Source organism: Triplophysa rosa, unplaced genomic scaffold (assembly GCF_024868665.1).
Source record: "Triplophysa rosa unplaced genomic scaffold, Trosa_1v2 scaffold22_ERROPOS151950, whole genome shotgun sequence".
Classification (NCBI taxonomy): domain Eukaryota; kingdom Metazoa; phylum Chordata; class Actinopteri; order Cypriniformes; family Nemacheilidae; genus Triplophysa; species Triplophysa rosa.
In genome coordinates this window covers 100,195-120,800 of record NW_026634246.1, presented here as the reverse complement: position 1 = coordinate 120,800, position 20,606 = coordinate 100,195, and the positions used below count along the sequence as shown (strand labels likewise).

Genomic DNA, 20,606 nt, shown 5'->3' with positions numbered 1-20,606 from the left:
AGCGCTTGAAAACCTTGCTTTGTAACTCTAAATGCTTTTAACATTAGCAACAAGATTTCAGTCTTGCTGAGGGGAACGTTTGACGTATTCTGAAATCCTAATTTCAATGGACGTCCTCCCGTGTCACATGACTCTTGTGATCTTACCCGCTACTCTGAGCTGTACTCATACTCCAGTTCTGCACCAATCCTGAAGCTGACTCCTTCCACCCCGCCGGGACACACCCGAACCACGACATAGGAGGGACATATCTGCTGATGGGGCATTCTGGAAGACAGTGAGAGACGGGGGGTCAAAGGTCACCATATCATGTTTTTTCAATATATGTGTTGCATCATCTATCTGTGCATAAGAACATGTTAGTCATCTGGTTTTGAGAAATAACTGTGTGTGTGTGTGTTTGTTTGTAAACAAATCAGTGAAAGACGATGTCGTACTGACATCAGTGCTCGGTCCTGTCGCTGCCATTTTCTCAGCAAAATGAAAGAACATTTTGTCACTAACCTCTCTGAGACCAATGAACACACACACATGTGCTTTCTGCACACTTATGTGGAGCCAACAAATATAATGATAAAAATAATTAATAAAATGAACTATTGTTTTACCAGAATAAAGCTTTCTGAAAAAGTAATATCTTGTGTTGCTTGCATCTCTCTCACCTTCTTGACTTCTCAGCTGCCGAAGACGGGGCTTTCCTAGCAACACACTGCCTGTTCTCTCCATCAGGAGCGGCCCATCCAGTAACCGTGGTAACAAGGAGTCTGAGAGCCACGCCCACACATCCTCACGTCTGCAGATAAGACACCCGAAAGGTTAGACAGGTGTGCATGCTGTCATGCTGAAACCTAGTATCTTAACTGTCAGAAACTCTTTGACAAAATCACACTGTCAGCTCGCCTCACACAAACACAGTCTTGTTGAATAAGTCAACACATACACACTCACACATCTAAATCAACATCTGTCACAGCGTGCATCGCTTCTGACCTGACTGAGAACAAGAGACAGAAAGAAACAAGGAATAAAGGCAGTAAAGAGCAAGAGAAAGAAAGGACGAAAGGAAAAGAAATATAAATAAAGAATGAATGAATGAAATATCAAGGAAGAGAAAGAAAGAATGAATGACAGAAAAGGAGAGAAAGGATGAAAGACAGAAAAAAGAGAGAGAATGAATTAAAAACAGGTAAAGAAAGAAAGAAAAAGTAAAAAAGAATGTAAGAAAGAAACATAAAGAGAAAACGAAAGTATGAAACAGAAAAAGGAACAGAAAAAAAGGATGAAAGACAGAAAGAAACACAACAAATGACAGAAGAAAGGATGAAAGGAAAAGAAAATTAAAAGAATTAAAGACAGAAACTGAGAAAAAAAATCATGAAAAAAAGAAGAAAAAGAAAGGAAGGAAGGAAATTACTGTTATACTTACTTTACAATCGCTTCCAATGAAAGAAAAAGCGAGAGAAATAAATAAAGATTGAAGGGAAAAGAAAAAAGAAAGAATAAATACATATATATATATACAGTATATATATATAAGAAAAATAATGATTAAAACAGAAAGAATGAGTAAACGAAAAAAGAAAAAGAAAGAAAGTAAGGAAGGAAGGAAAACAGAAATAAAAAGAATGATAGAAACAGAAAGAAAGAGAAAGAGTAAATGAAGAAAGAAGGAAAGAAAGAAAGAAAGAATATATATAAAAGAAAGGAACAGAAAAAAATGTTATCCTGTTATTTGATGAAATGCAGCATGGCATTAAAATAGACTGTGTTTTGTTTGTCGGAGCCCAAAAGTTTTCACAGTTTTCATGATCTTTCTAAACACTGTAATAACTCTCAGAAATGTGTTTTTCTGCTCAAGTACCTCCTTCCTGCTGCTTGAATGGAGAAACGAGAATTCATTAGAAAATAATGACAATTTTCTGTAGAATGTTTCAGGCCTAAATGATCATAAACACAACACTGTTGCTTGAGATGTGTTTGTGTGTGTGTGTTGCTTGACAAGAGTTGTGTGTTTTGAGAGCACCTGCTGATGTTGTTATAGTGGCGCGTGTTGAAGTGATCCTGCAGATGATCGTGAAGCCGTAAGCGGTGGTCGTCTTTGCTCGAGTCGGAGTAGTTTAGCAGTAAAACCACCAGCAGGAACAGCATGTAGATCAGGAAGGCCTGTCAATCAAGCAAACGAACGCAAGCGGCGTCTATTACACAAACATCCACTCGCCCGCTTCAGGAGCAAATCATGCCCTTCGGCTGTCAATCACAGCTGAGGAGAAACCAGTTCCTGTCTAACAGCCAATGAGAGCACGGTGTACCTTCAGCATGGTGTGTAGCAGGCGAACTTTGCGAGCTTCCTCTCTAGCTTGCGAGAGGGCGAATCCCTGCGGCTGTCTCACTCTCGGGATACGCTGGACGACCCTCTCCACACGCGGACAATCCACCAACACGTCCTGCTCTTCTGCTCTCAGACGCCCCACGAACAGAGAGAAATAAATTCCCTCCAACAAGACCTACGGACACATCACAGAGAAGCGGTGAAGACAACGGGCCATACACAAAACCACCGAGACGTTTCTCAAAATATCTTCATGATTTATTTTTGAGGGTTCGTACCTTTACAGGCTCTAGAATGAAGAAAGATGACAGGAAACTGACAATGCAAGAGATGAGCCACATCAGAGCCACTCCCTCACTAAAGCTCCGCCCCAACCACATTGACAGGCTGCTTGACAGGATAAGCCCCGCCCAGCTGGCCCACAGAGCAGCCAGACCACATAATGGAGGGAAAGGTCTCGGTCTACACACGTCCGCCACCACTGAGAGAGAAAGAACGATGTTATGAGGGACGGCCACATGCGTCTTTGTAAGTGTCGGTGAGTTTGTTCACCTGTGCGAGAGGTAAAGGCAGTTTTGGGAGGTCTTATGGCCGCCGGAAGAGTCGGTTCGTTCATCTTTTGCAGTAGAATCACTTCTGTCTTGTCACCAAATATACTTGAACTAAACACACAAACGTTTGTGTTCATACTTTTGTTTGAAACGGTCAGGAGAGAAACTGCAGCGACAAGACTTACAGATCGCCCATATCACTGTCCGTCTGTGACAGCAGCTGTCCGTCAGCCAAAATGCGCTTGATGAGGTCCTCATCTGTCAATCAAAACAAATATCAAATCAACAACCGTCTCGTCGGAGCGTGTGACACAGAATTTAAAGTGACAAATCGAATTGTGTCATAACTGATTCTGCCTATTGGCGCTCTATGGTATGACTCTATAAAGTATGAGTCATAATAAACGTTTTGAAGCTTTGGTGTCCTCTTGGGAGCCTAAATGCTCCAGTCCCCATTGGCTGTCATGGCTAAAAGCGTCTGTTACCTGAAGAAGAGAAGTATTTGTTCCTCTGGCTGTTTTCACACACAGTGTCCTCCTCGTCTGGATTGAAGGGAATGTCCACGCCCAGATGTCTGCTGCCCTGACCTCTCTTCAGCCGCGGAGGAAACACCGGGCCCATCTCTACAGACGGATCCGTCAATACATCCGGCCAATCGCAGTCCGGGACACTCCACCTCTGCAGACTACAGCGAAAGAGGGATTCATTCAGTCAACTGACTCGTGTATTCACTCACATACCCGCACTTTTATTTAATCAGTTACGTATTCATTTTCTCATTCATGAAGTTGTTGATTCATTCACCTTGACGTTCTGTCATTCAATCACCTGGTCGTATATTTGTTCCTTCCATCATTCATTCATTCGCTCATTCAGTTGCCTGTTTGTTCATTCATTTGTTGGTTTGTTAGTTGATTCATTCAATCTTTCATTCACCTGTTTAATCGTTCGTTCATTCATTCATTCACCTGTTCGTTCATTTACCTGCTCGTTCGTTCATTCATTCACCTGTTCGCTTGTTCATTCATTCATTCACCTGTTCGTTCGTTCATTCATTTATCTGTTTGTTCGTTGGTTCATTCATTCATTCACCTGTTCATTTATTCATTCATTCACCTGTTCGCTTGTTCATTCATTCATTCACCTGTTCGTTCGTTCATTCATTTATCTGTTCGTTCGTTGGTTCATTCATTCATTCACCTGTTCATTTATTCATTCACCTGTTCCCTTGTTCATTCATCTATCTGTTCGTTCGTTGGTTCATTCATTCATTCACCTGTTCATTTATTCTTTCATTCACCTGTTCGCTTGTTCATTCATTTATTTACCTGTTTATTTATTCATTCAATAATTCACCTGTTCATTCATTCATTCATCTGTTCTTTATTCATTCATTCACTCACCTGTTTATTTATTCATCCATTAATTCATTTACCTGTTCGCTCGTTCCTTCATTCATTTACCTGTTTATTCATTCATTCATCCATTCAATCATTCATTCACCTGTTCGTTTACTCACTCACTCGCTCACTCACTCACTCGCTCGCTCGCTCACTCACTCACTCACTCACTCACTCACTCACTCACTCACTCACTTCATTCATTCTCTGTCTCTCTTTATTCAACTCTATTCCTTAAATAATCTGACCTTTTACTAGAAGGAGTAGGCAGGTCGATGTTGGTCTCCTCCGAATATGTCTGTAGTGTGAGAGAGAGAGAGAGAGAGAGAGAGAGCAGATGTTGTGATTTTTACACAGTGTACTCAAATCACCTCAGGACTGTGTTTGTTTCAGACTGTGCTGTGGTATATCAGCTCATATATATATATATGTGTCCTTCACATCGGGAGGCATCAGCACTTAGCTCACCGCTTCAATCCAAATGACTTTCTCATTTCAGCTGTAACTCAACTTTCATTCCGTTTCTGATCTTGTTTTGCAGCTGAAAACTGGTTGAAAATGTGACATCGGCGACGGTTGGCGGTACTTCTGTGTGCCACAACACATTTAAATATTGACTATGACTTTGAGGATGATAAAAGAACGTTAGATTTCGTCTACAACACTACTGAAGGTTGAATGTGGAAAAGATGTGCAACATACAAAAACATTTGACGCAGGCTGACCTAATGTGACCGATACACGTTTCAATTTGCACGTGATAAAATGTATGACAGACAATGTAAAACACATCTGGGTTTCTGTCAATCTAAATGCAAATATATTGCGGTTTCTCGTTGTATAAATATACATCTGAATTAAAGTCTGTGTAGAAGGGTTCAATGTAACATGCCAGTGTCCTAAACACTTACAGCTTGTATCCATATTTCGCAACAATTTCAGAAATATTTTTTTTACAAAAAAATTAAGACAATTTTTAGGACCATTAATATATATCACATATATTTTTAAGACCATTAAGGTATATCATATATACTTTTTGGACCATTAATATTTAGCACATGGATTTTTAGGGGCATTAATATATATCATATATATTTTGGGGCCATGACTATTTATCATATATATTTTGGGTCATTAATATATATCAAATATATATAGGACCGTTAATATATATAATATATATTTTAGGACCATTAATATATATCACATATACTTATTGGACCATTAATATTAAGCACATAGATTTTTAGGGCCATTAATATATATCATATATATTTTGGGGTCATTAATATATATCAACATCCTTCAACATCCACCTAGAGAAACCCTATGCCTCTGACTTCCACACCCTCACCGCCTCGTTCGACCTCACGCGCCTCGCCACAGCCTGTACTCACAGATCAGGAAACCAGCTTGATCTCATCTACACCTGTAGCTGCACCACAGATAACATTCAAGTCACACCTCTTCACATTTCTGACCACTTCTTCATCACTTTCAACATGCTCCTTCCGCAGAGGGATAACGGAAGCTAGACATTATTGTTAACAGCGCTCTCAGTACGGCTATTTCTCTTAAACAAACGCATCGATTCACTTCAGAAGACCTTTGTTAAGACCACAGAGCCCCGTCGAGCCGTTCTTTGATCGATGGATGCTTTTTTGGAGCTTAAAAAAATTGTCCCCCATTCACTCCCATTCTAACACTTGAAAGTAAAAGGACACGTGGTATTATAACTCCGACTGCATTATTCTTCAAGAAGAAAGTCATATTCAGTTAGGATGCCTTGAGGGTGAGTAAAACATGGGGAAATTTTGTTTCTTGGCTGAAATTTCCCTTTAATATTGATCACATTTATTTTTAGGGCCATTAATATATATTATATATTGCCTGTTGTCATTTTCCATGACAATTAAACACACCCTATGCTTACAAACTAATTACACATATTGTAATATAATAATATACATCATCATTCCATAGTTCAATGTAACCCATTTCAACATATACAGTGATATATTCTTCAGCCCAATGTGCTCTAAAACAATGTGCTTTGTACTTTTCTCCGACCAATACCCAGCAGCTTACCTCTCCAGGAATGCCATTTAACATGAGAAAAGAGCTTCCTGTCATTGAGTTATCCAAGAAGTCATCAATTTCTAAAGACTCCTGGTCCACCTGAGGAGGCAGTTGCTCCACCGAGACCTGGCGGACAGAAAAACAGAAAGCCACAGCGTTTCAATGAATAATGCCCTTGGGCTTCTGTCTACAGAAGGCGTGTGTGTGTGTGTGTTCATGTTTGTATATCCCGGTGGGGACCTAAACCTGAATACACACCAACACATGGGGACTCGTGTCACCGTGGAGACCAAAATTGAGGTCCTCAGGGGCAAAAAAGCTAATAAATTGTACAGAACAATGTTTTTTACAAATCTAAAAATGCAAAAAGTGTTCTATGATCTTTAGGTTTAGGGATAGGGTTAGGGGATAGAATATACAGTTTGTACAGTATAAAAACATCCCCACGGGGATAGTCAACCAAAGCCTGTGTGTGTGTGTGTGTGTGTGAGATGTACCTTACTGCGGCTGAGTCTGAAGAGGAAGAATATGAGCAGGTAGAACGGATAGACCAGTAGACAGCTCACAAGCCCCGCCCACACAGTCTCAGCATTTAAAGAGACTTGTGTAGACACCGGCGTAGAGCTATAACACACATGTACACATGCAATTGCATTGCTTAATAAAATAAATATGCAAATGTTACATACACTAGAATAAAACAAGTAAAAAGTAGCTTTACCTGTTGCCGTAAGCAACTGTACCAAACCACACGGCATTGGCGAGCATACAGAGGTGCATGAGCACAGAGCAGCAGGTCACCCGCTGTAGCCGCGTGAAGGGACTGCGTGTAGGTCGTTCCCATAGCGACAGCCACACGTGGCTCTCACACGCCGCCCTCTGCAGCTCCCAGGTTAGTAGGCGGGGCCAGTGACGCAGGTCCGCCTCCTCTGCAGAGACGCACAGGAAGTGTAGAGGTCAGACGACAGAAAGTGGCTCACACTGGCACTATTTAACATGTTAGAAGTCAAACCTCACCTGATGCTTCCACCTCTATCTCAACCCTGCCGTCTGTTTTCTCATTATCAACCGATAGCCATTCCTCAACCAGGAAGAAATAACTGCTGCCCGTCTGTAAATCCTTTGCTAGAATGTACTGGAGCAGCCAAGCAGGAGAGAGGCCTGAGAGAGAGAGACAGATAGTGAGACGGTTGCAGGCGGTCTTGCTCTATGTTATACATCATAGCTTCCGCGGTCGGGTACCTTTGTTGTCGTGCCACATGCGGATCTTGAGCACGCTGCCCAGGCTGGTATCCGTGGCGATGTGGAAGATGTCCAGGCTGTTACGAGCGAACGCTCCGACGCAGTCTAGATGTCGGTGTCCGGTGTGGCTGTCGCTGCCGTGGAGACTGATGCCAACATGTGCCGTCGTACCTGGATAAAGAGTGTTTGAAAGCAAAGAAATACAGTATTGGCTTTGTGTGCGGGTAGTGAGATCAAAGATTGAAATCTCAGAGACGCCAGCCAGGGGAGAAAATTAGCTCTCCACATTCCACAATTCTGTTAGATCTTTCTTCTGTGTTGTCTGTGTTTTCCTGCACCGCGGTGCAATTGTTCGGATGAGTTTTTCTCCACATCCGTCTGATATTGTGGATTCAGACATTGGAGATAAAAACCGACGCAGGACATTCTTGATCTCACCTGCTCCGTATGCCCAGCCGGTCTTGATCTGGATTTCGTATTTGTAGAGCCCGTCCCGCCCGCACAGCGGAACCACTGAAGCCCGCCTCAGGTCCATTTCATCCAGCTTACGCATTATAGCGCCGGCCACGGCGTAACACAGAAGTCCGATCACGCACACCAGAACCACCACCAGATTGTGATTGACTGAACGCTCCTGTCAACGAGATGCACACCATCACATTTACAAACTAGTCTGGAGAACCTAGAAAACTCCATTAAAGTCCATTTAAAACGGATACTTACAGGGATGATGAAGGAGATGGAATCGAGTGGAACGAACAGGCTCGCGGCAAAGGAGGTGAGGTGGCGCGTGAGACACACGGCTCGGCCCGCGCTGGTCTCCGGAAGCGGAACCATGCCGTCCGTTCGCCACTGTTTGGCGCTCTCGCTGAAATACTGACACAGAGACGTGAACACGGCCACCTCCACACGGATCAGATTGGGGTCGCTGGGACCGCACCCTGTGGACACGTTTACGAAGTGGTCGCGCGTGGTGTCGTATGAACTGAGGAAAAGAACGACATTGTACAATTGTAGTTATCGTTATCATCTTTGGTGTGGACGTACCTTTACAATTTTTCATAAAATGGGCAACTACAAAAAGCAATGGGTCTTTTATCCTCTCTTTGTACTACGCAAAACGAGTAAAAATGGAAGCTTTATTACTAATATTTATGAATTTACCACGAGTCTGTAGTTATTCGTTTGCCTGTTAATGTTCATATAGAAAGCAAAAGATCGGCCAGCATTCAGACACATCATTTATTACAGATGAACTCTCATCTCATCCACTCAAAACCTTTACAGCTTTTTTAAACCGTATAAAGCGCAGGCAAAGTTCAAGTGGTTACTAAAAGCTACATTCAAGATTTTTCTTACTTCGGAGACAAAAAGAACGTGTAGCGCCGTTGGTCTAGGTCCCGCCCCCGTGTCATATTGAGTGTGATGTGCTTCCTGTCGGTGCTGTTGAATTCATTGGGCCACTCGGAGGTGTGCAGGTAGGCTGTGATCGATGGATCCAATTCCCACCTCTCTGGAGAGTCTAAGCAGGGCATGATGGATTGAAATAGATTTTAGACTCTTTTATGTACTCACACACACAGAAATTGAGAACCACTTCTAAGAAATTTTTCAATGTAAGTAAGAACAATCAAAATCGCGTGCAGTGTAAACAAATTTGTTGTTCTTCTGAGTATCGCCCCCTGGTGGCAGTGCAGCTGTCTTACCGTCTAACACCGTGAAGTTGAGCTGGATGTAAATCCCGGCCTGTCTGTTGGTATTCCCGGTGCTCACCCTTACGATAACATAATTGCAGTGACTGATGTTTTCGGCTCCCGCGGGCGGCAAGACGCCCTCTATTACGTTTCCGCTCATCCCGGCTGCACTCCCATTATTAACAGAAACCGTTATCGCCTGACTTTCATCCAAATCTGAGATTGGAATCTGCGTGCCGTTCACCGTGCGGAACTCCATGGATGCCACCTCTGTAGACACGGTGTAATTTGCTACGTAATTGAATGGAAATGGATTCGGCTCTACTTGGAACAGCAGCTGAACGATTCCATCCTCGCTGCCGGCCCCCTGCCGCAGCACGCCTCCTGCCGCCCGTCCTAAACTGGCGTTAAATGCCCGAGGGATGGAGAAACTGCGCCACTCAGGTACGTTGCACTCTCCGTAGCAGAGGAGGCTCTGCGGGTCGGCGCGTTTGCCGGCAGCGGCGATCTCGGCCCCGCGGAACATTAGGGCCTCTTCGTTGAGGACGCGGCCGAGCATGAGGATTCTCATGAGCTCAGAGGAGAGGGTGTATGCTTTAGCGGCCACCCGCAGTGAGTGATGCTGCTCTTCTGAAAGAAACTGAGGCTGTTGGGAGTTGCCGCGGTCTTCAGCCTCCGGAAGAGGAGAGGATGCTACCTGGCTCACCTGATGGATCAGGTCACCTGAGGAGAGAAGATGAAGGTTTAAGTTACGGATTAGTTTAATACTGAAATCAAGAACATCCATTTAGGAAAAGAACAAGAACATCCACTGTCCAACGTGACATGCAAACATCCATTTTTCCAGACTATGTAAAAAATGCCAATGCAATGTCAATGTTTAAAGTGCTTTTGCTTTTTATGGTAACATTTCCAAATTCCAGGTGTACATTTAGTTTAGATGATTTAGTGAAAAAATAGAGACAAGTGTTATTTTCAGTCTGTGCGCTCTTCGGGCGTTTGTGTACTTGAGCGTAACATGACTGTGAAACAGATGATTCAATCTAAAATCTCTGAAAGCTTAACGCACATGCATATAAATGGAGTGTGTTTGTGACTTACCCATGATATTGAGAATGTTGTCTGCTATCTCAGTAGGGGTCACTGTACCCTGTTTAGTGTCTGTCTGTAGTATCTCTAACATCGACTCAAGTTTATCCAGAGTGCTGTTTTGACACTCCTCACACATAAACTCTCGACTCACAGCCTACAAACACAAACAGTGACTTTATTAAAACTTTTTATAAACTCTCAATTCATCTGTTTTATATTTCAGCTCAGCTCTAGCCATGTTCACAGTGTGATGGTAACATATCTCTACCTTTATGTTCTCTAATGTGATAGTAACACCTCAAACATCTGTCATATATAAAGTGATGGTAAAACTCCTTCTTTCTCTAATGTGATGGTTACATCTCTCTCATCTAATGTGATGGTATCAACTCTCTCTTTTCTCTAATGTGATGGGCACATCTCTCTCATCTAATGTGATGGTAACAACTCTCTCTTGTCTAAAGTGATGGTACCCTCTGTCTTCTCTAACCTAAATGTAACATCTTGGTCTTCTCTACTGTGATGGTAACATCTCACTATTTTCTAATGCGATGGTATCATTTCTCATTCTCTAGTGTGATCTTTCTAACTTCTCTAATGTCACAATAACACCTCTTTATCTTCTCTCATGTGATGGTAACATCTCTCTCATCTAATGTGATGGTAACATCTGTTTCTCATCTAATGCTTTGGTAAAACCTCTCTCTTCTCTGTGATGGTAACAACTTTCTCTTCTCTACTGTGATGGTAACATCTCTCTCATCTAATGTGATGGTAACATCTCTTTCTCATCTAATGCGTTGGTAAAACCTCTCTCTTCTCTGTGATGGTAACAACTTTCTCTTCTCTAATGTGCTATAACATCTCTCTTTTCTCTTTGCTGGTAACGCCTCTCTCTTCTCTGTGACGGTAACAACTTTCTGTTTTCTCGTGTGATGGTAACAACTCTCTCACCGTGCACTGTGCGAGCGCCGCTGATGTCTGTTGGATGTCGTTGACAGTAATCAGATCCAGTGATGTCAGCGCTCTGGTGATGTTTGCTCTGATGCTCACTCTGTACTGACGCTCTGCCTTCGACACACGTTCACGTCTGCGGGACACACCCTGCTCATACTACACACACACACAGAAGAGCAGATAGAGAGGATGGATGAACGGAGGGACAAATGATTGAAAGACAGGTGAATGGATGAGTAGATGGACGAATGGTCTCACCTCATTTAGAACAGTGATGAGAGCCAGCGAGAGTTCCCGTACTCTCTGCGAGTCTCCCTGTCGCAGCAGCTCTCTCAGGGTGGAGTCCGTCACGTTACTCAACCAGTGAGGAAGACTATCGTAACCTTTAGGAACCTTTGGCAGGAACACCTCCATCGACCTGTCCCACACAACCCCAAAACATGAAGTTAAACACTTCAGGAGTCACTTCTGACAACACCAGGGTATAAAACAATAGTAGTCTCTTACATATTAAGGGCCATGGCAGACGCTCCCTGGTGGTCTTCCACCATGACTAAAGCAGTCACCCTGTACTGGGCCAAGCTGAAGCCAGGGGGCAGGAACGCAGAATGTTCTGGACTCGTGCCTTTATACACACAGAACTCCTCGCAGTACAGATTTGCACAGCGCATCACCAACAGACTATAAACCAGAGGAGACTCCAGAACATCCAAATCAGCATAACCTGAAAATGAAAAACGTTGTCTTAGTACCTTTATTTAGCAATTGTATTATGTAAATAAGCTATGAAGGCATGGCAACCAATTGGCCTCTCCTCACCTGAGCAATTGAAGTGAACTCTTTCCACCAGCGTGCGCACCTGAGGCCCCTCCCCTTCCGCCCACAGAGAACACGCCCCTCCAGCTGGAGGAAGATTGGGGTGGAGTTCGATGTAAGCCACGCCCTCCCGGTCCATACTATCATCCTTCACGTGGAGGCTGAATATGTAGGAGTCGCCATCGCGGAGGATGCCCTGCCTCAGCACCAAATGCATGCTGTCGCTGCCCGTGGTGGTCGTGTTCGGATCCAAATCTAGCATTTCATTCCGACCGGTCATCGCCGTCCAGCGCTAAGAGTGTCGACAGAGAAGGTGAATATGCGATTGGTGTTCCATGTGTCATTTCAAAAAATGTATAATTATTATATGGAGTATGGCAATATTTTACAATGTTAACATGATCTATAAGTTAACTATACAAAATGTCAGCAGTCCGCTTGGAGGTGGTTTTCAGCGGCCCTCAACTGACCTCAGACCTGCATGTTTGAACAGCTATATAAGCATCCCAGATTCGCCATAATATTTACTGTCTCTGTCTTATGGGACCGAGCCTCGAGGGGTGAGCGCAGTGAGCGTTCCATTGCTTGATCACTAATGCGTGACAGTGTGTTCTTAACAAGGTTTGGCACGCCGATAACGGCTAATGCAGTGGAACACATCACATCATGATCATGACATCACTCTGCACGGCCACTCTGGATTTATAAACACAACATTACTTCAGTCTTCGTCTAAACATTATGAGAAAGCAGGCTGGAAAAAAGCCAGGGTGTGAGAGGGACCTCCTGAAAATGAGCCGTCGCTCTCTCTAGATAACATCATCTTTTTTTTAAAGTGAGACTCTCCTCAATGAGTTATGACGGCATGTTTCCTTCAATAAATAACTTTCGGGTGACTCACAAAACCCATATATGTCATTTTTAACACATTCGGGTAATGTTATTCTTAGTACACCTGTGATAGGACATCATATAATTGACATAAAGGGATGGTTCACCCGAAAATAACAATTCTGTCATCATTTAATCACTCTCATGTTGTTCAAAACCTGTGAAACACAAAAGAAGATATTTTGAAAAATGTCTTTACAATGGGTTATTTGGTTATCAACGTTCTTCAAAATATCTTCTTTTATGTTTTGCAAAAAAAGGCAAACGGGTCTGAAGCTAAAAATAGATTTTTTTTAAGAATCTAAGTTACATTTTCATTTCATACCACAGAAGGCTACAATGTTCTCTATGATTCATGACATTGTATATTATGGGAAAACTCGGAATCGATGCATCTCTCACCCCTCGATATGAGCCGTGACAATTGCTGCAGGTGCCAGCCAGGTAAACATAAGAGTTCTGACTGATCTCATAGCGAGATTGAGCTTTGCACGACACACACTCCAGCGACACCATCGGAATCCGACCGCTCTGTACCCACACCTGCGACCAAAACACAGAAAAGTCACTTTATTGGAAGTTTAAACTTAACAAGCGATGTTTTCTGACCATGAAAACGAATGAGAGAATCTCTGACCGTAACAGAAACAATAAATTTTCTTCTTGAACATCGAGAACTCGGATGGTCAACGGAGTTATTCATTGGTTTCATCATGGTCCCCGATGCACTTTAATTACACTTTAAAGTTATATCAGTCGGTCTGAAATTTTATTGCACCGAGGAAATATTCCCTATTGCATCTGTGCTAATAAAGCACAAGCTTTTTGATTCAGTCATGAATTCGTTTTATACATTTTTTGGGGTATTCAGCTTAGAAACGTAAGTGTCAGAAGAGGGTTAAAAGCAAGTTAATTATCTTTTCAATTATCTAGCTGTCCTTTTTATAGCTAAAAGAAAACATGCTGAACCATACTTTGGCATAAATAATGAGTTTATATCAAAAATTGGTTTAAGAAACTGAGCTGGTGATGATAGAAACACTTTCCCACTCACGGTCTGAGTTGTGGATTCTGGGGTCATGCCCTCTTTGCTGACAGTCAGACGGAAGGTGTACTCAACATCCACCTCCAGCTCGGAGCCAGAGATGCCCAGAACCGGGTCGCTTGGACCCAGCCCGAAACTGAGAGTAGAGCAGTGAGCTGGGCCCTGTGGGGTGTTGTGAAGAGTTAAATCAGTTTTGTTTTATTAAATACAGCTGACAGGCAGACAACAGCATATCCATCAAACATCTGTTCACAGTCTGGCTATAATTCAATGTAGTTGTTTTGTTATCTAATCACCATGACTGATCATCTTTAGGAGAAACTTGCCAGAAAAAAAACAGCTACTGAACGCGAATAACTGTCAGAATGTATTGCTTAAACTGCGCTTAAAGCCACAATATGGAAGAATTTTGTTATGAAATATCCAAAAATCACTTGCACAGTGTGATATATTTCATGCAGTTGTGTATTTACATTATCCCAAATGTTCCCAAGAATGTGCAAATCCAGAGAAATGACTTAATATCCGCTGCTCCGCACTACCCTCAGTTTCCGGTTGCAGAAACTATGGCAACACGCAAATGTGGAAGTGGTTATACAGCATGTGGGACGCAGCATTTGTTGTTCTGTTATTATGGATCACGATTACTCTTTGGCGAGTAAAGGAAACCCAAAAAAGCGTAAACGTAGGCCAAATGAGGCAAGCAGGATTATGGACAAACAAAGAAATAAAACAAAGATTAATATCGGCGTGGCGTTTTCTAAATGGAGAGAGCTTCGCGACCAACTTGGACTCGACAGAGACTCCGCTCTCGCATGTGTTTTAATAGACAGGAAAGCACATTTGTTTTACTGTACACGAAATACTCATGCAGAGATTATTTGAACAGTTATGAATGCAGTTACCCTATGAAACAGCATATGTCGCACAAAAATATGTAGCCAATAATGTTACTTGTAAATGCTGTGGGTTCATTCCAATTTACTTTATAAACGACGACTGTATGAATGTTTTAAACACGTAAAACTGTGTAGCATTACGCTACCAAATCAATTGACAAAGTCCAATATCAGTCGCGGGCTAACGTAGCATTACATTCCACGTTTCTTGCAAGCTAATTCATTACGATGACATAAAATAAAATTCATTCATTACCTCGTCCGTGAACATGATGGGCGATCTCCCTACGCCTCTGGATGGTGAAAACGACATGTCCCATAATTCTACTCTCCTACATAACGTCATTTAGAATTTTTTTTTTTTAGATTTAGATTCAATTTATTGTCATTGCACATGTACAAGTACAAGGCAACGAAATGTGACCTCTGCATTTAACCCATCCAGAGAGTAGTGAACACACGCACAGCAAGTGGTGAACACACGTACCCCCGGAGCAGTGGGCAGCTATCACTGCAGCGCTATCATTTAGCTTCGCCTTTTGTTGTTGTTTCGAAAGTGCGCCATCTAGCAGTCCAAATATTCCATATTGTGGCTTTAATGAAGTGATGACCTTATGTGCCTTAAAGGGACAGTACACCCAAAAATAAAAAGTTCTAATCATTCATCATTTATTCACCCTCATGTGGCTCAAAACCTGTATGTGACTCTTTCTTCAGTGAAACATAAAATAAGATATTTTGAGAAATGTCCATACAATGGAAGTCTATAGGGCTCAGTGTTGTTTGGTTACCAACATTCTTCAAAATAACTTCTTTTGTGTTCTGCAGAAGAAAAAAGTCATACAGGTTTGTAATGATATGAGTGTGAATAAATGTGACAGAATTTTCATTTTCAATGCTCTCTTTAACCATCCAAATACTTTTGGGGCCACTGTAGCTTAAAATACACGAACCTGACAGGATTTATTTCTGTATCTCTGTTAGTTACAATAACCCTGATCTCAAATACACATCATGTTGACATGTTTGACTGAGTTGCTCATATTTAAATCCGACACAAACTTGAAACCTAACAGCGAAAAACAACAAATGACACAATACGACTACGACTAGCATGCTCTCACATCTGGTAAATTCTCAAACATTTTAAGTTTATTTTGCCTTAAATTACACAGATCATTCTCCATAGAGGAACACAAGAAACACAGTTTGTTCTCAAACCTGACAAATCTCTGACAAAAAGTGGCACTTGAGGTAAATATGAGACATGATATTTTCTGGTCACTTGGGCATTAAAACAAGTCTTTAATCTTAAACTCCTTAGCATGCTAAAATCATCTTTCAGCATGCTAAGCATTTAGGCTGACATTTGTCTTGGCATTTTTACTACCCTGATTCATGATTCACTTTAGCGATTTATAAAGAAAACTAATCTGCTTTTTAATATTTGAAGGTTAAAAACATTCATAATAATTATTGATGTTTTAACACCAAGATTACTCGATTGCATAATTTAGTGGAAATGGACATAAATAATTATGAACCATAATAAGATAAAGAATCCATTAATATTACTCTAAATAGGCCTTTCTCTTATGCCTAAAATTCTCAAGCAAGTACTTAATTTTACAGCAACAACACACAGTAAATATAAACAAACCAGCGACTTACTACTTAGTGACCCACCCATCATTATAGATTCAAGTCCATTTACCCGATCTCAGTTTGTTCTGTTCACACTGCAGTCATATACTGAACAATCTGGTGCAATAATCTGAATTTGTAGTATTTTATCTGTCTTGAGCCACAATGCCTTGAATAACAAAGTTAAAAAGTAATCCTAAAATCAATAACAAGTTCTGGTTGCCTACCTACTGTGTATATTATGTAGTATATACAGTAAATCATATAGAATTGATTACCTTAGAGGTGCTTACACATTCCCAGTGGTAGTAGAGAAGGGATTGGTTCTCCGGATCTAGATTGGGATCATAGGACTGCTCAGCACTCAAATGGAGATCCTGAGTTTTGGACAAGACACGGTACGTGCCACCTTCAATGATGGGCACCAACTTTTTGGACATGACTGACAGCTGCAGACAGGCTGCCTTCCTGAGTGGAACTCCCTCATAGGACAGAGAAAAAACTAGAGTGTAGTTGCCAGCAGAAATGGACATTTTGGGCACTGAAAGTTGGAGCCTGTGGACGTTGACTTCTGTTGGGAGACGGACCTTAGAGGGTCTTGGGCCTTTACCATCATCCTGACAGCGAGGCGATGTGAAGATCTCCCAAACGGACTTTATTCCATATAGAGCACAGCCCTTCAAGTTCACATTTGCCTCCACCAAGGTAGGCTGGTGACGCCAGACGGCAAGGCGTGGAGCTTGAAATATCTGAACTTCTGGTTCGTCACACTTCAACACAGAGATGTTGATCTCGGCCTGTGCCGTGGCCCAGCTGACCAGGTTACTGACATTTACTCGCGCCAGATAGTGACCGGGCAGATAGTAGATGTGGCTAATGGAAGGTGTCATTGTGATGGAGGGAGAGGTACCATCCCCAAAGTCCCACATATAAGATGCAGGAGTGGAAGGGGGGGTGACACCCGCATGGAAGCTGACAGTCTTGTTTATGAAAGTGTCGCTTGGCTGAGCATCCAAAAAGGCTGATTTGATACCGTTCTGAACTCGTAGAACCTTGGTCACATTTAGACCGTTGAGGGAATTGAACGCTCTCAGGAATATAGTAAGATTACCTGGTTTTTCTGGACCGTACGTCACTGATTTGCCAACCATTTGAGTCTTGGGGCCAAAATGAAGGTCGAAGGTCCACAGGAAGGTCAGCGGCTCACGTGTCGGTGTGTATGCTACGTAAGGCCGAGTGACTCCTACGGGTATGGCAGCATCGCAGCAGTCCAGTATAGTCAGTTTGGTAACAGGTTCCATTACTTCAATGTGCAGAGTTATTCGCTCCGCACTCACCTCATTGTGGGCCGTAAGATTCACATAGTACTTGGACACACTGGTGAACTGGTGGACATATGTTTGATTGTGCAGAACGACAGTTGCATCTCCGCTGATGCTCAGGATGAAGTTAACAGATGTTCCAGATGAGATGGATATGGTAAACTCCACATTCTCTCCAACTGCAGCAATTTGTTTACTGGCCTTTAGCTCCAGACCCTGGATACGGTCTTGTACTGTAAAGTCACGAGATGCTAGTTCTCCACTGATGTCATTTGTGGCATTCAAAGCAGCAGTGTAGATTCCAGGTTTGGAGAAGATGTAGGAGGTGGAGCGATGATTCGATTTTGTACCATCCGGCAACAGCCACTCCCATGAAATGTTGGACCCTGTCTCCGTTTTTCCATACATGAAAACGTTGACCCCTGATGCGACAAAGTTCTGCTCAGTCACATTTGTGGCATTAAGGTATATTCCTGATATTGGTTCTTGAATGTTGATCCACTTTAAGACCGTTTCTGAGCTGACTTTGTTAAAAGCTTCCACTTTCACCAGTTTCAGACCTACACTTTTAAAACACTGCATTACGGTAGGCATGTCAAACGTTGACAACTCACCATCTGTCCACCACCTGTAATGTAGGTCAGTCCCAAAACGTACAAACGCTGTCATGTTTGTTATGGCGTTAACTGCAGCAAAGTTTGGTAAAGACTCAAGGTGCAACTCCTTCACAGGTTCCAGAAACTCAATAGTTCGGTTTACAGCCAGCTGGCCGAGCAAGTTGGTTGCCTTGAGGATCACCTCACAAGGACCAGGGGTGGAAAAATTAAGCTCAATGGACTTTCCTGTGATGTTGTGGTCATGGTTCTCGTGTTCCCTCTGATAGTTCCAGATGAAGGTCATGTTGGTGCCCTCTTTCAATGAGGCTTGCAGGTGAAGGACACGATTGGTTGCGAAACAGCATCCTTCGCTGAGATCATTGGCCACTATCTGCAAACCCTCCAACTCACGCTGCACAAAGATGTAAATGCTAGCTTGAGCGGTGCTAATATCATTCTCCGCAGTTACTATGACGTTGAAAGTCCCAACTGAACGAAATGTGTAGAACATGGTGTGACTGCCTTGTATAGATGTGCACCGGTCACAAAGAATCCAAGAGTACCGTATGTCATCCCCTTGGTCAAAGTGCGCCTCGAAGTGGACTGAAGTGTTTATAGGAACATTTACATGGCTAGCATTTATGGACAGTCCTTGAATGGGCGCCAAGACCATCACGGATATCTCACTTTTCGTTTCGCTCACTTTATTCTTGCCTGTAACGCAGATGTTGATGTTTCCTGAAGAACTGTAGATGTGTGATACATTTGTCCCATTAATTTGAGTCCCATCTCCAAAGTCCCAGATATAGACAGCATTTGAAGAGTTTGAAGTCACAGTGAACGTGTATTCTTGATGTAAGGCCAGACTGTTTCCTTTATCTCCATTATGATTTATCAGCAGAAAGACAACAGGTTGCTGTACCTCGATTAAAACAGAGTTGTTGCTACAGGAGATGTTGTTGAAGACGGAAACCGTTACCAGATATTGTCCAGGACTCTTGAAAGTAAAATCCATCACCTCACCACCTCGAACTGAATGTCTGGAGTCATGTATTTCAAAGTCCCATAGGTATGTGTAGTTAAATTCCGGGAAAGCTGTTGCAATAAATCTGCTCTCCTCTCCAAGTTTCACATGTTTGCTCAGAGTAGACAAGAACACTTTTGCGACCTCAGGTTGCACACAGATCCTTCTGAAAAAATGAGCCTTGTTAGCTTCACTTGACATGTCCAGGGAAAGATGGTACTCGCCACACTTAACGTACGTGTGTTTTACTTCTGGGGTTCCAAAGTGAGTCTCGTTGGGGCTTCCATCCCCGAAACTCCAAACATACTGATGTCCTGACGCGTTCCCCGACACAAATGCATGAAAGTTGATCTCTTTGTTTTCTTGAACGCACACATCCGGTTCTAGAGCTAGCAGTTGTAGCACAAACACCTCAACTGGAATAGTTAGCCACTGTACGCTCACTGCGTTCATCGCCGTAACATTCACGGTGTAGTTTCCATCTTTCCTGTATGTATATTCGACTCGTGGTTCCACACCCGTACGTATGGTTCCATCCCCCATGTCAAATGTCCAGTTTACATTGTTGCCCGCTTCCAGACTCACCGTGACAACAGTTGGAGTGTTGCGCTCCGTGGGGGCAGATGACATCACCTTCAAGCCGCCAACATCCTCATACACAATAATTTCAGCGCAAGTGTCCAACCAGCTGATGGTGTTGTTGATGTTGACGCAGATGGTGTAGACGCCGCTGTAAGCGTACGAGTGAGGAACCCTGCGCTCGCGCCCCTCCTGTAGACTAGAGTTATCGCCAAAGTTCCAGGTGTAGATGATACCGTAGGGAGACGGTAAGGGGTGGGCCTCGAATTCACCAGGTTTTCCAGTGCGTAGAAGTAGCGGGTCCGTCTCGATCTGCACGTCTGTCAGAATGCTGAAGACGTAGACGTCAACTTTACAAGTCCTGTTCTCAAAGCGGTTTGAAGCGAAGAATATGAGGGTGTACTCCCCTGTGAAAACAAGAACGGAACAAATAATCATTAAAA

General features: G+C 42.7%; 1 protein-coding gene across 1 annotated transcript in view; it reads right to left on the bottom strand.

The window, feature by feature from the left end:
* Positions 1-20,606, bottom strand: part of pkd1a (polycystic kidney disease 1a) — a 59,673-nt gene that overhangs the window by 7,337 nt on the left and 31,730 nt on the right. Inside the window, exons 17-42 of the mRNA XM_057327412.1 lie at positions 16,921-20,570; positions 14,109-14,261; positions 13,457-13,597; positions 12,167-12,455; positions 11,855-12,071; positions 11,606-11,765; positions 11,345-11,503; positions 10,400-10,544; positions 9,311-10,021; positions 8,964-9,126; positions 8,328-8,589; positions 8,043-8,238; positions 7,605-7,775; positions 7,380-7,523; positions 7,084-7,291; positions 6,860-6,986; positions 6,372-6,488; positions 4,529-4,578; positions 3,366-3,565; positions 3,066-3,138; positions 2,882-2,991; positions 2,608-2,810; positions 2,310-2,504; positions 2,024-2,163; positions 663-793; positions 147-267 (exon numbers count right to left, since the gene is read on the bottom strand). Coding sequence (XP_057183395.1) covers positions 147-267; positions 663-793; positions 2,024-2,163; positions 2,310-2,504; positions 2,608-2,810; positions 2,882-2,991; positions 3,066-3,138; positions 3,366-3,565; positions 4,529-4,578; positions 6,372-6,488; positions 6,860-6,986; positions 7,084-7,291; positions 7,380-7,523; positions 7,605-7,775; positions 8,043-8,238; positions 8,328-8,589; positions 8,964-9,126; positions 9,311-10,021; positions 10,400-10,544; positions 11,345-11,503; positions 11,606-11,765; positions 11,855-12,071; positions 12,167-12,455; positions 13,457-13,597; positions 14,109-14,261; positions 16,921-20,570 — 8,236 coding nt within the window. The remainder of the gene's footprint in view (positions 1-146; positions 268-662; positions 794-2,023; positions 2,164-2,309; positions 2,505-2,607; positions 2,811-2,881; positions 2,992-3,065; positions 3,139-3,365; positions 3,566-4,528; positions 4,579-6,371; positions 6,489-6,859; positions 6,987-7,083; positions 7,292-7,379; positions 7,524-7,604; positions 7,776-8,042; positions 8,239-8,327; positions 8,590-8,963; positions 9,127-9,310; positions 10,022-10,399; positions 10,545-11,344; positions 11,504-11,605; positions 11,766-11,854; positions 12,072-12,166; positions 12,456-13,456; positions 13,598-14,108; positions 14,262-16,920; positions 20,571-20,606) is intronic.